General features: G+C 43.3%; 1 protein-coding gene across 1 annotated transcript in view; it reads right to left on the bottom strand.

Moving 5' to 3' along the window:
* The window catches only part of LOC138580351 (peroxidasin homolog), a 375,430-nt gene that overhangs the window by 132,679 nt on the left and 227,536 nt on the right, over positions 1 to 15,215 (bottom strand). Inside the window, exon 12 of the mRNA XM_069650821.1 lies at positions 2,064 to 2,222. Coding sequence (XP_069506922.1) covers positions 2,064 to 2,222 — 159 coding nt within the window. The remainder of the gene's footprint in view (positions 1 to 2,063; positions 2,223 to 15,215) is intronic.

Consider the following 15,215-nt stretch of genomic DNA (forward strand, 5'->3'; position numbering starts at 1 on the left):
AGCTGCATGAAATGATGAAATGGTAAAACATTTAAATCTGGTCTCACCAAGTGATAAGCAGCAGTGAGTTGGCAAACTCTGTGACTGTGGGTTCTAGGTTTACCTAGTAATAGGCTACATGAATCCAGTAAGCACAGTGAGTATGCATTCAAGGGGCAACATGTTATATGCTGCCTGATCAGTCGTGCTCTGTTCACTGGGGCTCCAGGGCCAGCTAATACTATGCACCCGTATAACAAAGTCACAGTGGCCCAACACCACATGAGCAAATGATGCAATGGCTAGATCAACCATAGACATGATCCTGATGTTCTAGATTAACCTAAACATATGCTGTTGTTGTCAGTAGCAGACAGCAGCAGCATATGTTCTGGTGCACCTAGAACATCGGCTTAAAGTCTGCGGGCTGATCTAACCATTATATCCTAGAAGACCTGTTCTTAATCTATGGAATCCTGAAAGTCTTTGTTAAAGGGCACATGCCGCTTAAATCCATGCATCATTACAGTGCAGCCATCATCATACTTGCATTCCACAACCTGTTGCAAATGCACGGTTCATTTCAGTGCCATAACATATTAAGAAATACAAATTCATACTAGAAATCATCCTCGAGGGATGTCCAAATTCTCTAATTTTCTATAAATCACGTTGGGGGGGAGGAGGGGTATAGAATACCTCCATCAGTCATACATAATTCCATAGCATTAATCCAAGAAGTTCATGAGTGTTTTGGAGACTTACCTGACATGTATGTCCAGTACACCCATGTATGCACTAGATCTGAATAATTTCCTTTTGATAACAGTGCTGCCAACAATCCATAGAAGCTACACATTCTACCCTCGAGATCAAAGCTAGGGCTTGGGGGATAGCTTAGGGGCAACGCATTTGTCTTGGCAACAAGACAATGCGCTTAGAGACTGGTCTCCGGTGTTAAGCGCTTAATAAAAGATATTTTAATGAAGATGCAACCACCTAACGTTTATAGGCAATGCAAATATTACTGCTTTTTCTACTGCCACTCTGACTACTACTGATATTAATAATATTGTTAGTAGTAATCAATTATACAATTTAGTATATATGTAATATGGTTGTAGGTGAAAGGGTCGAATGAAAAGATTCGAAATACAATTGTTTCGAATCAAAAGGACCTAAACCAAAAAATGAAATGCATTTTTTTTTGTTGGTGGGCCGCCCCCCAATCCCCTGTTTTTTTTCCCAAAACCCACAATTTTTACCTATACCAAGCCCCAAAAAAATAAAAACATTTAAAAAAAGGTATTTGATCCTTTTTTTCCGATCCTTTTTTCATTCGACTCTTTGACTGGACACCATGTAATATATTATTATGATAATCAGACGCACACTCTGGTAAATCCTTTTAATTTCATATTTATATTAACAATAATAAAACTAATGACATAAGTAATAAATATAACACAATCACAACAATTAATCGTCAGTACATAAACATCATGCCTGCCGACACCAATAACCCTTGTTCCTATTCTTTCTTCAGAATGGTCTGGTCCAGATTTCATATTTAACATTTTAACAGATACCAATTTCTTACTTTACACCTGAACTAACTCCACCAATGTCGTCTGTGTCAGTGGGAGCAGTTACAATGTTTGCCAACGTATCACTATACCCGGTATAAGAGCAATACACACAACCAACCCGATATCAACAAAACCGTGCAGTTTAAATTGTTCCATTGATATAATGCCTTCAAGAAAAAATTATAATTTTTCACAAAATGTCAATTTTTTCCAATTTGAAGGCATTTTATTGTGTGCACGAGATAAAACACTGCTAACATAATCTCTGCAGATTTGGACGAGAAGACAGCACTGCAGAGACTTTTGTGACATCATCATATATAGTTGAACTGTACCATGAACTAGGTTGACCAATAGCAAACCTTGATGGTGTCCCCCATAGCCCGCCTTTCCTTCAACTTGTGCTTCAGCATGTATGTTAATGCATGAATGTGCTGGGTTTTATATAGTGCAAACCTAGTTGTGAAACAACGGAGCATCAGACAGCGCCCTTACCTTGCAGTCTGATGGACAGCAACACTTGGTGAACCTTTACCCCGACTGCGCTGATGGCGTGGCACTCATATTGACCCTGGTCCTGCAGGGTTACCCCTGAGATCCTTAAGGCACCAGACGACAGAACCGTGTGCCGGTGGTCATTGGGCAGCAGGCCACCTGCAGTCAGAGGGAGCAAAAGGGGAAAATAATTGAAAAGTTACACAAATTATAAAGTGGAACTGCTATTCATTGTACTATTTCCAAATCGATTGAAAAACTTGCTTTGTGAAACACTATGACAATAACCGACTCGCCGGCGGGCCATTACCACGTAAGGTAATGTCCCCGGGGCCTAAACGCGAGGGCCTTAATGGTGGTCCCGGGGGCATGACCTTAAGGCGGTAATGGCCCCCGGCGAAGCGGTTATTGCCATTAGTATTCCGGGGTCTGCAGTCTCGCGATACTAGTTTTCCGGTGTTTGCAGCCCCGCAATACTAATGCGCTGATGAAACCTTTTCAAAAGGCATTTCTTTTGCCGTTTGAAAAGGAGTCGCTGCAGTACGCGTTAGTTCTAGGAACACTAGAACATGTGTACTGCTTCATTAGTACGGAGCAACTGTCGCCATTTTGGGCCAACTTTCTCCGTACTAATGAATGGGAGTAAAATAAATATAAAAAATTGCCACCTTGGAAAAGGAAAAAGGGACTTTGTGTGGTCCCTTCTCCCTTTCCATGGTCGCCAGAAAGAAAAAAAAGAGAGCGTACCCGGCACGCGATCCACATAAGTGCGTCCACAGGATTACACTGTGGTATGGCTCGGAAAACGAGCCAATCCACGTTAAGTGTATCCCGTGGATTCTCGCTACCGGGTACTAATTTATACTAATACATAGTTCTGAAGAACAGCAACAGGTGGGTATATGTGGCTTTTATACTGGGTGGATCAACACAGTAGTTGTCTTAACATGCTGAAACCTTGTTCATATGAGCAAACTGTGACCCCCCCCAGGGTGTAGACCAGACTATAGTCTGTGAGGTGAAAAAAGAAAACAGGGATAAGGTAAGCGGGATATTAGAAAGAGGGAGTAAGTCAGGGGACAAAACAGACAGACGTAGGTCACAAAAAAGGGGGAGAGACCATAAAATGTGTGTAACTGCCCTATAGTTAAGGCAAAACGTATCATCCAGATGAAATGCAAAAATGTTGTCTAATACCTTTTCAGCTGTAGGACGGATCAGCACAATATTCTCAAAACAAGATTTGAGGCCGGGCATCCCCAAAATCAGAGAATTTCGTGGAAAGCCATGTTAGGAGTTAAAAGATATAAAGTGTCAACAAATGAAAAGGGTGTGTTTTCCATAGGGAAAATGTTAATTTTTTGCTCACAGGCATGGCCCAAACTGCTAGACGGATTATTTGCCAAATAAATCAAACAAAGCGCTTGCAGGAAAGTCTTTGGTTTGGCATCAATCTGCCCATTATTTCTTTTTATTTGGCAGAGAGCAGGGTGTTCCCGGTACGCAGAAAGTTAGCTATATCTGCCCTGATGCATTTCTGGACTAAAGGCTTTTCATTTCCGAAAATCCACCATTTTGAAGATTGAGATTCAGATCTAGATTCCTTTTTTGAAACAGCAGTAAAATGGTGAGGGGAGTGAGGAGGATGTTTTGAGGCTAGGGAGCATTTGGGCTAAGGTAAGAGAGAAGGATTTGTGAGGGTTTGGGATCTGAGCGTAGTGTAGATTTTTCTTTAAAGTGTTTTTCTGAGATCTAGATCTGAATCTCGATTCATTTCGACTGGCAAAAAAAAAGAGTCCATATTTTACAAATATAAAATATTGAGATGTGGCAAGCACAATAAATGCTACTTAGGGGAAGAGGAGTATTATAAGTTACTGCTTTCTATATTAACCTAAAATGTGTGGCAGAGTGGCATTAGGGGGCTATATTGGTTAGGGTGTTGTATTAGATTTCGTATAAGCTGTAAAAGCTTTTAACTGGTTCATGACATTAAATAAAATGCGTGCAACAGGAGATCGAGTGGTGCCGATCCATGTTTTCAATAGTCTTTTTTCGTGATTGGACATGGTCTTCACATCAGCAGTGAAGATTTCTGCATTACTCCACCTACCTTGTTCGAGTACCCCATCAGTAATCTGTTGCATTACACCCACCTCCCTTGTCCCAGTATGACCTTAGTAATCCTACCTTGAGCTATCAGCCTCCTCCTCATCCTAGTACCCCAATAGTAATCCTTTGCATGACCCCACCTTCCTCTTCCTCAATCCCAGTACTCCTTTAGTAAACCTACCTTTACCTCATGTCAGTACCCCGATAGTAATCCTTTGCATATCCCCACCCTCACTTCCTTGTTGCACTACCCCGTTAGTAAACCTACTTTACCACCACCTCCCTCTTCCTCATACCAGTAGCCCATCAGAAATCTGATGCATTACCTGCACCTCCCCCTTCCTTGTCCCAGTACCCCATCAGTAATATGTTGCATTACTCTCACCACCCTCTTCCTCTACCCAGTACCCCATTAGTAATCCTACCTTTACCGATAACTTCCTCTTCCTCGTCCAAGGACCCCAACAGTAATCCTTTTCATGTCCTCACCTCCCTCTTCCTTGTCCCCTTATCCTATCAGTAATCCTCATTTTGCAACCACCTCTCTCTTCCTTGTCCCACTACCCCATCAGTAATCTGTTGTATTACCCACACCACCTTCTTACTCGTCCCAGTATCCCAATAGTAATCCATTACATATCCCCACCACCCTCTTCCTCATCCCATTACTTCATTAGTTATCCTACCTTTACCACAACCTCCCTCTTCCTCATACCTCATTATTTTACCCCCACCTTCCTCTTCCATGTTCCAGTACCCCAATAGTAATCCCTTGCATATTCCACCTCCCTCTTCTTTATCCCAGTACCCCATTAGTAATCTTATCTTTACCACCACCTGTGTCTATCTTCACCCCAGCACCCGTACATTAATTCTTTGCATATTCTTACCTCCCTCTTCCTCATGCGAGTACCCATTAGTAATCCTACCTTTACCACCAACTGCCTCGTCCCAGTAGCCCATCGGTAATCTATAGCATTACCCACATTTCCCCCTTCCTTGTCCCAGTTCCTCATTAGTAATCCTACCTTTACCACCACCTCCCTCTCCCTCGTACCTCATTAGTAATCCTAGCTTTATCCCATTTTCCTCTTCCACGTTCCAGTAGCCCAATAGTAATCATTTGCATATCCCACCTCGCGCTTCCTCAACACAGTACCCCATTAGCAATCATACCTTTACCGCCACCTGCCTCTACCTTCATCACAGCACCCGAACATTAATCCTTTGCATAGCCCCACCTCCCTCTCCCTCATCCCAGTATCCCAATAGTAATCCTTTGCATATCCAAACTCCCCTCTTCCTCATCCCAGTACTGCATTAGTAATCTTACCTTTACAACCACCTCCCTCTTTCTACCCCAATAGTAATAGTACCTTTACCCCTGTCTTCCTCTTCCTCATCCCAGTCCCCCGAAGTAATCCTTCGCATATCCCCACCTCCCTCTTCCTTGACCCAGTACCCCATTAGTAATCCTACCTTTTCCACCACCTTCCTCTTTCTCGTCCCAGTACCACATTGGTAATCTGTTGCCTTACCCCCACCTTCCCCTTCCACGTTCCAGTACCCAAATAGTAATCCTTTGCATATCCCACCTCGCACTTCGTCATCCCAGTACCCCATTAGTAATCTTACCTTTACCACCACCTGCCCCTACCTTCATCCCAGTATCCCATTAGTAATCCTACCTTTACCACCACCCCCCTTTCCTAGTCCCAGTACCCCAATAGTAATACTACTTTTACCACAACCTCTCTCTTCCTTGTCCTAGTACCTCATTATTAATCCTCCCTTTAATCCTCCCTCCCTGTCTTCCTCTTCCTCCACCCAGTACCCCATTAGGAATCATACCTTTAACACCACCTTCCTCTTCCTGGTCCTAGTACCACATTGGTAATCTGTTGCATTACCCCACCTCCCTCTACCTCATCCCAGTACCCCAATAGGAATACTTGCATATCCCTATCTCCCTCTTCCCATTAGTAATCCTACATATACCGTGACCTTGCTCTTCCTCATTATAGTACCAAATAGTAATCCTTTGCATATCACCACCTCCCTCTTACTTATGTCTGTACCCCATTAGTAATCCTACCTTTACCACCACCTTCCCCTTCCTCATCCCAGTACCCCATTAGTAATCTATTCCATTACATGCACCTCCCGTGGCCTCTTCCCAGTATCCCAATAGAAATCCTTTGCATATTGTATGACACATAATTACGACGCACACACTTATGACACACATTTAGCTGATGCACAAACACACCTACCAGACACACACGCTTATGTACTTACAACACATTTATTTATTTATTTTTCCATGTTTATAGCACACTAAACCCTAGGGTATCAAGTCGCTATTACATGGCCAGTTACTTGCAAAGGAGCAGACAAAGGTGGTGTAACACACAGTGCTGAAATATCAGTAGTAGATTAGGCAGTCCACAAATAGGAGAGTTTTTAGAGATTTCCGGAAGACCCAGTAAGATTAGTTTAGTTTATTATTTATAGAGCGCACCTATCCCTGAGGTAAATGGGCACTGTAACGTGTGACAAGGTTACAAAAGCATACATATATAGTACATAGGAAAGAAGTGCTTGTCGACAAGAAGGTTACAGGATCGTCGACTAGCTGAATGCTACATATAAATGAGTAGAGGAGTCGACAGTGCATGAAGTACAGTAAAACAAGATCCATGGTGGTATGGATTAAGTGCAGAGGTAAATGTGTGTGGGGGTAGTGAATTACTTGTGGCCTGTTAATGTTTCATGTCAAGGAGCCACTCGGGCTCTGAAGGCCCATAAGGACGGCTCAGCTCTAATAGTGAGGGGGAGAGAATTCCACATTTTGGCAGCCAAAACTGGGAAGCTGGCTCCTCCCGCAGTTTTTAATGTGAACCTCGGGATGTTAAGACAGTGCGAGTAGAATGATCTTGTAGGTCTGGCTGGTTGGTTTCTAGAGAACTTGTCAACTAGATATTTCGGGGCGGAATTTGACAAGCATTTATGAGTGATGGCAAGTGTGCGGAGGGAGATCCTGTCGCGCACCGGGAGCCAGTGAGCATCCTGTCTAGTGGATGAGATATGGTTGGATCAAGGTATGTTTAATGCTGATCTCAATGGATTATTCTGTAGGACCTGCAGTCTATTAAGATTGCGTTCTGAGGATCTTAGGAAGAGAGTATTGCAGTAGTCCAACTTCGATAGGACTAGTTCCCTGGCTAGCGTGGTGCAACTGTTGGTGGATAAGTATGATTTGCAGGCGTTAATCAGTTTATTGGTATAAACCGTTGTTGAGGCAGTGACGTTCACTTGTTTCTTAAGTGAGAGCGTAGAGTCCAGATAGATGCCCAGGCCTGGATTTCAAGGTTGATGCTGTTTATCAGTTTGGAGTCATTTACATAGCAACCAGTCAACATAATGAGAACCTGGGTGTCATCTGCATAGTTTGTGTAGGTGACACCCATGTTATCAAGACGATCAAAGAGGAGCTTTGTGAAGATATCATGAAGCGTCAGAGATACGCATGCCCCCTGTGATACACCACAATAGATGGGGACTGGATCGGCTGAGGCTGAGGGTGCAAAGACCCTAGTTGTTCAGTTACAGAGAAATTACTGGATCCATTTAGCAGCGTTTGTAGAGAAGGCAGCGACGGTAGTCAGATGTTTTGTGAAGATCTGGTGATCGACCAAATCAAAAGCAGCCGAGAGGTCCAAAAGCATAAGGGTGGCCAAATGGCTGTTATCTTTGGCTTCATCCATTTGGATTTTTAAGTCCAAGAGGGCCGTTTCTGTACCGTGTCTCGGTCTGAAGCCAGAATGGCAGAGACCTAGTAGGTTGTTATCTTCCAAATGTTTTTGAATTTGGAGATAGGTCACTTTACCCAGAATTTTTAAGAGGAAGGGGACAGTTGTGATGGGCCTATAATTGGTCGGTATGTTAGGGTCTATGTTTGGTTTTTTGAGAAGGGGTATGACCCAAGCCTGCTTGAGGTTATTGGGGACTGAGCTAGTATTGAACGAGGAGTTAATCACAGTGGCAATGAAAGGGGCCAATTCTTTGCCGCCTTCCTTAATGACTGTGGCAGGACAGATGTCTCCCTGGTACCTTGATGGTTATAGGCCTAGAATTATATTTTCCACTTCTTTCGGAGTGACTGGAGAAATGAAAAATGGAGGGAAGGATAGAGAGTGAGGGTCCACCAGAGTGTTGAGATTGGAACTATTCACCAAGCTGTTATTGTTTGTCTCTATTTTGGTTTGTAGCATAGCTATTTTGTCAGCTAAAACTTTCTGAATTTTAGCTCACCAATCTGCATCCTTGACGCAAGCTTCTGTTGGTGGAGCTAGGGCAGATTGTTCTGCTCTCAAGGTAGGCGGGAGTAAGTTGCACTGTTTGGCTGAGATGGTTGGGAAGCTTGAGCCTCCAGCTTTAGCTTGTTTAAATTTGGGCTGAGTGAGGTGGTGAGCTTCGGCCGATCTAGTTGGTCTAGAAGAGGTAGCTTTGGACTGCACTTACTATAGAGGCTCTTACAACATAAACTATGTACATGAAATGTGTCGGAGATATAAATTGTGCACATGTATGAATTTGTAAACCTGTATAAGCCAGGCACTTACACACCAAACACTCATACTCCTTACATGCTCTTACAACACACTCTCATAACACACACTCACATATGATATATGCTCTTACAACACATGGACGTATGACACATGCACTTCTGATACACATTCTTACAACACAATCATACTCCTTACATGCTCTTACAACACACTCTCATAACACACACTCACATATGATGTATGCTCTTACAACACATGGACGTATGACACATGCACTTCTGATACACATTCTTACAACACACATTTATTAAATTCATATGAAATGTACTGGGGATGTAAAAAGTGTACATGTACAAACTGTAAAACCTTTATAGGACAGGCACTTACATATTAAAAAGTCATACACCGTACACCATACATTCTTAAGACTCATACTGTTATGATGCACTCACTTATGACACACATGTATGCCATCCGGTCACCTATGTTCAGAGGAGCTAGAAGATGTGCAGTTAATTAATAGATATGTTCTGCATAAACCCGGCCAGTATGTGTATGAAATGTACATTCCGTACACGTGTACTAAAGGTATAAAAAATGGCATCAAAGTTGGGAATAACTTTGATGTACATTTTCATTTCTGTAGAGCATGTATATCTGATGCAAATTGTGTAAATGTATAAAATGTAAACGACGTGGCTTACACGCCATACTCTGATACACTCATGTGGCAAACACTTATATGACATACACTTATACAACATACACTCATACGCTATACACCATACTCCCTGCAAGAAAACTGAAATCAAATATAAAGAAAACACATTTTAAATCAAGAGTTAAAATCCAACTTTCACACTCACTTCAAGTATTAGGCAGATTACATCAATGTCAAAGTTGAAGTGAGTGTTAACTTTAGATTTGTAGTGGCATGGAGTTAGTGCTTATACTCGCGACTTTGATGTTTGCATTTGTAGTGATATACAGTGAGATTTTGTACCTTTATTGTTATTCCCACTATTTGTAGACTTTAACTTTTTGTGAGATTAACCCTTACTCTTGATTTGAAAAGATGTTTTATATGTATATAATTTTCTCAGAATGTCTGTGCACTGCTTTCCTTATCTTGCCACCCAGCCTTTCCTATTCTAAAATTCTGCAAGGCCCCAATACTTGAAGACCCCACTGGAGTGGCGGATGTTACAGACTTTACATTCTCATATCCAAATTCTAAAGATGACTGTAGTGAAAAAAGGAAATGAGCACCAGGAAGCCTGCAAACTTCTAACGAGACATATTTGTCAAATACACAAATCTGTGTCCATTCTTATGTTGACAGAATGCTCTTGGATTTTATGCCAAGCAGCCAGGAACCTTACTTGGTAAAATATGTCCCCTTCCCAGGGTCGGACTGGGGCATACAATTGTCTCGGGCACCAATGAAAAAGTGGCCCACAGTTGCAAATGGCAATGTATTCCTTTTGTGACAGAGTGTTTAAATAGTACCCAAGGGGGAGCTATTTGATAAAATGCAATGCAAATTGAGCAATTTAAAGAATATGTATTCAGCATCAATGGTCAAAACTACTAGCCGTATAGTGAAATAACTCATCAAACTGGGTCACATTGACCAAAAAAGTGGCCCATTTTGAACAACAAATCTCGCCCACACTAGCATTTTGCGTTTTTTGTTTGGGTATTGCCCGATAAGCCTTCCCCTTTCTAATAGAGGTATTTCAAATGGGTATATAGGACTATAACAGATTGCCCTTCTTGAATAATGTACTATTGGAAAATAATGTATATAGTTGTTATAGTTTTTGATTGTGGCTTTGCTCAGTAAGACAAGTGTAATGTTCTTTGTATGACTGCAATATGTCCTGTCAAGTGTTCATTTGAAATGAACATTGTAACATTTCAAAAATAGCCAGTTTACAATGTTACACTGTAAGGAAATGTGTATGGAGAAACCCGGAAGGGGGTTACAGGGCAGGACTACCAGGAACCAGCTAGGGCAGACCCATGGAGTAGCGGCGCCAGACATGGAGGGGCCCGTCGGCAGAAGTGAACGTCACGGCATACAGGCGCACAGCTGACAACACAAGCTACACTCACCTCATAGAGATGCCAGGATGGATGGCAGTAGGCGCGTCCCGCCACCGATGCCTGAGGCTAGAGGGGGACATGCGGTCAGCCGGGCGAGTTCCTCCCACCGCCGGAGCGGGATCACAGGGAGAGGCAATGAGGCCGGCGAGGCAAGCCCATCTCCAGAGGTGGGGCAGGCCGCTGCGCAGCAATGGAGGGGCCCGACACCAGAACTCTCACGTGTGGGGCGGCCTCAAGGGGCCAGGAGAGCGAAGGCGGAAGGAACAGCAGGGACACCACTTCAGACCACCGGGGAGTTTTACAAACCCAGAAATGGGGGGCAGCCTTTAAAGGAGGTGGGACACCACCAAGGCATCCAATGAAAAGTCTGTTAGGAAGGGGCAACAGGGATTGGTGGGGAAGTGAGCCAGGCGCAGAGATCAAAAGCCTGCAAATTCACCGGCTTGATGTTGTTTGTTTTAGAATGTTGGCGAGGACGGAACAAGAAGGAACGACTGGTGAGCCTATCCGGACACCAAGGAATAACAGAAGACTTAGGAAGGAAGTCTTCTACCTTATACAAAAGAACCCTGGACAGTGAAGAAACTGTCAAGGACTCAAGAGAACATTTCTTTTGTTGATTAATTTGTAAAAGAATAAAATATAATTTCTGCAGTATCCCGCGCTCCCGAGTCATAATTCCACATACACCGATTAAAATATTTCCTTTTTTAAATAAATTCGTTTGCAGAGACTATGCACCATTTCATCTCTCAAAATGGCCTTCCTTTTTGAAAGGGATGACACACAGATTAATACCAATAATCTTTTCCTTCTTTGAGCACATGTGGAAAAGTCCGGGCTGGCCACTAATTGGTCGGCAGTGCTGATTTGTTACAATATGCTCAAACATTAAGAATGGTCAAAAACATAAAATAAATGAATTTGTTGACCCAGCAGTCTGGTGCTCTGCTCCCTTACAAGGTCTGTCAGAAGCCTCCACCCTTCCGCAGAGCCTATCCACATCACCCTGTATGAACAATGCAACCTGAGTGAGAGGCCGACATTCCTGCAGGAGACGTGAAATGACCATGTATTTTGTTTATTTATTGATAGCGCCCAAACCCAGAGGTATCAGGGTGATAGTACATGGTTGCAGCGAGGTAGTACGTCTCTATATACCAGGCAGATCCTCACCTCATGGTGCGCCTCGGTCACTGCTGCTATCTTTCTACTATTAACCAAAAAACGACACGGCAACCCACTGCTTTCTTCAAGATAGCTGTGTTTTTTTCCTGTGGTTGTGCTGCTGTCAACAATGGCTGGGGTGGCTCTAGCAAACACGCACCTGACAATGTGATTCTTGTGACGGAAAGAAAGACAGAGAGCGAGCGAGCACAAGTAGACAGATAGAGACATAGTAATCGCTCAAACTGTGCATTATATGAGGGGTACACCTAGTCATTAAATAAATGTATATTTAAATGTTATAATTGTTACTTATTATATATGCATGGGAGCTGACTATCCCAGTTACAAATGAGAGGTGAGCGGATACAATTCTCCACAGTATCAGTAGCTACACAACTGACTTATTTTGGAGACAACATGAGGAAAAAAAAGAGTCCGTAAAGAAACATGAATTTGTTTACAAAAAGACCACAATAGGTCAGACTCGAGCACAAAAAAGCTGCAAAAGAAAGAACCTGTTCTAACAACTGCAATTCAAGGCATCCGGCACCGGAAAATAAATTGTGCACATGCCAGAGTGTCGACATTATCAGAAGTTCTCCTAGTAGGTGTGAGCAGTGTAGCAGGTGAGCAATGCATCTCCTCTGGATTCCCGGTGCAAGCGTGCATTATCGGAGAGCTGTCTGTATTGGGTTGATAAAAACAAGGTACAAAATAGCAGTGTCCTAGACACTTAATGGACACTTTTCTCCCATGGAGAAAAACTCTACAGAACGGTATACTTTGCTGCTAGCTGCCGAATAGTCATTTCAGTCTGTCTATTGCCCATATTCCTATCCCTGTTAGGCTCAGATCTCAGTTTTTCCAGGTGTAGCATTTGCATGTTTTGTTAACATGTTAAATAGAATCAACTCTGGTTGTTTAATCAGCATAGTGTCTAGAAATTACTGTTTTTCTTTTTGCTGGAGGCTAGCTTGTGGCAGCATGTTGCCTTCATTGTTTAACATTTCCTGCCAGGACCAGGCTAGCCTACAGGGCAATAATGGCCAGGGTAAGACTGGCAACATTCGGCCTAAGGGGCAAGTGCAATTGTCTGGCTGAAGCCCACAATGCAGCAGCCCCAACAGCCAGAACACTAAACCCAATACCAACCTCTTCTCACCCACAAATTCCCATGTAAATATAGCAGACATTTTGGACATTACTTGCCTTTTATGCAACATATTTTTCAGCTATGTTTGTGGTTTCTTAGAGAGCAGGGCCCCAGGAAACCTCTGCCACAAACCAAACACAGGAAAATGATTTGTCAAGGATAATCAAATTTGGTGAATTTGTAAAGATGGGATTCGGGCCAAGGTTTCCTTATGACCCAGCTTGCAATTTTACAGCAGGCTACATCTCCTCCATCCCACCCCCTTCTACCTTTAGTTTTAGACCAATGTAAAGAGGTGGGAAAGCTACAGAGCAAAACCATAGCTGAGCCAGGGGGCCTAGCCTCACTGTCAGTGCCACACAGGAGCTGGCATGGCAAAAAGATACATACCTGGATTCCTGTCTCCCCACAACACAAAACCCTAGACCCAAACCTGGCACTCTACCCACTCCCACAATCTCTCAACATAAGACAGTCCCTTGGCATCCCACCTCCCCACCGGTTCAATACATCTGGCGTTATGATATAGAAATCTGACAAAGTATAAGAGAAGCTAAATTGAAAGATATGTTCATAAAGCAAGCATGCATCACTGCATTAGAACATGAAAGGAGTAAGCCAGTCCCATTTTTGGGGTGCATTGGCTTGCAGGTCGGGCACACATCTGAGCAACAGTCACTCAATCTACTGACCTACCTTTCTAGATTTGTGCCTCTGTCTCATTTACCCTATTTTCTTTACACATCACCCTACGATGTTCCACCTTTGCACTACATCCTCAATGCACCTTCACCCTTCACCTCCTTACAATCATCTTTCAGACCCCTGTCTCCCTTTTGTGCCATACCATAACCCTTAACTGAATTCCTGTCCACTACCTTAACCACAACCCTTCTCTTGCCCGCATTGCTCATGAACGAATCCATTGTCACTCACCCCTTCCATTGCCCTGGCTCACATGTAGATGGTAGAACACCTTTACTACCATTTAGTCTCTGTCAGACATGACAATAAGTTGTGGTCAGGGTCTTGCTGGTACTTGTAGGTAGCTCTGGGGTCTGCACATGGGCAACACAAAGTGAAAGACACCAAGTGGACATGGCTTTTATTGTGCTCCCAAGTTGCACTTTCTTGGAAAGTTGGCTGCGTATTTCGATTCATTGTAAAGGGGATTCGGCCTAGGATCTTGTGATGGAGAGGGAGCATAAGGGACTTTATTTATGTATTTATTTTATTTATTTATTTCATTTATAAATCGCACATACAACCCAGAGGCATTGAGGCGCCGTTACAGCCCAGTTACTTGCAAACAATGTGAAGGGAGATAAACAGTGTAATACGGTATACAAGGTAATGAGCAGGCAGGGAGCATCCTAGGTAAACAACCGGGTTTTGAGGGCTTTTTGGAATACCCAACATGAAGGTGCAGCTCTCAGTGTGGAAGGCAATGAGTTTCACTGTTTGGCTGCAATATAGGGAAAACTGGAGCCACTGGCATTGGCTCGCCTGATTTTGGGTTGGAGGAAGCGGTGAGCATACAGGGTTCTAGGTTCTAGTTGGCCTAGACAACAGTGTTCTAGAGATTTTCCAGGGGGGAGACGGGGCGGAATTAGAGAGGTACTTGTGGGTAATGGACATCGTTTTGAAAAAGATACGCTTGCAAATGGGCAGCCAGTGTACAGTTCTCCAGGCTGCAGCAATGTCATCCCTCTTGGGAATGTTGAGGGCAGCACTAAGAGCATTGTTTTGTATGATTTGGAGCTTGTGCAGATTGTTTGATGAAGTACCAGTGAAGAGGACATTGCAGTAGTTGAGCCTAGAGCCAATGACTGCTTGAGCAATGGTTAGACAGCTCTCTGTAGAAAGAAAGGGTCTTGATGCATTAAGTCATTTGGTGCATAGGCTGCTGATGAGGTGATTGCGCTCACTTGGTGGGCCAGTGAGAGGGTAGCACCAAGGTAAACGCCCAGTGTCTTCACTGAGGAGGAGACTGAGACCCAGATGTCATCTATATAGAACGTTGAGTATTGTGCA

Source organism: Ambystoma mexicanum, chromosome 3p (genome assembly GCF_040938575.1).
Source record: "Ambystoma mexicanum isolate Mex_15411 chromosome 3p, UKY_AmexF1_1, whole genome shotgun sequence".
Classification (NCBI taxonomy): Eukaryota; Metazoa; Chordata; class Amphibia; order Caudata; family Ambystomatidae; genus Ambystoma; species Ambystoma mexicanum.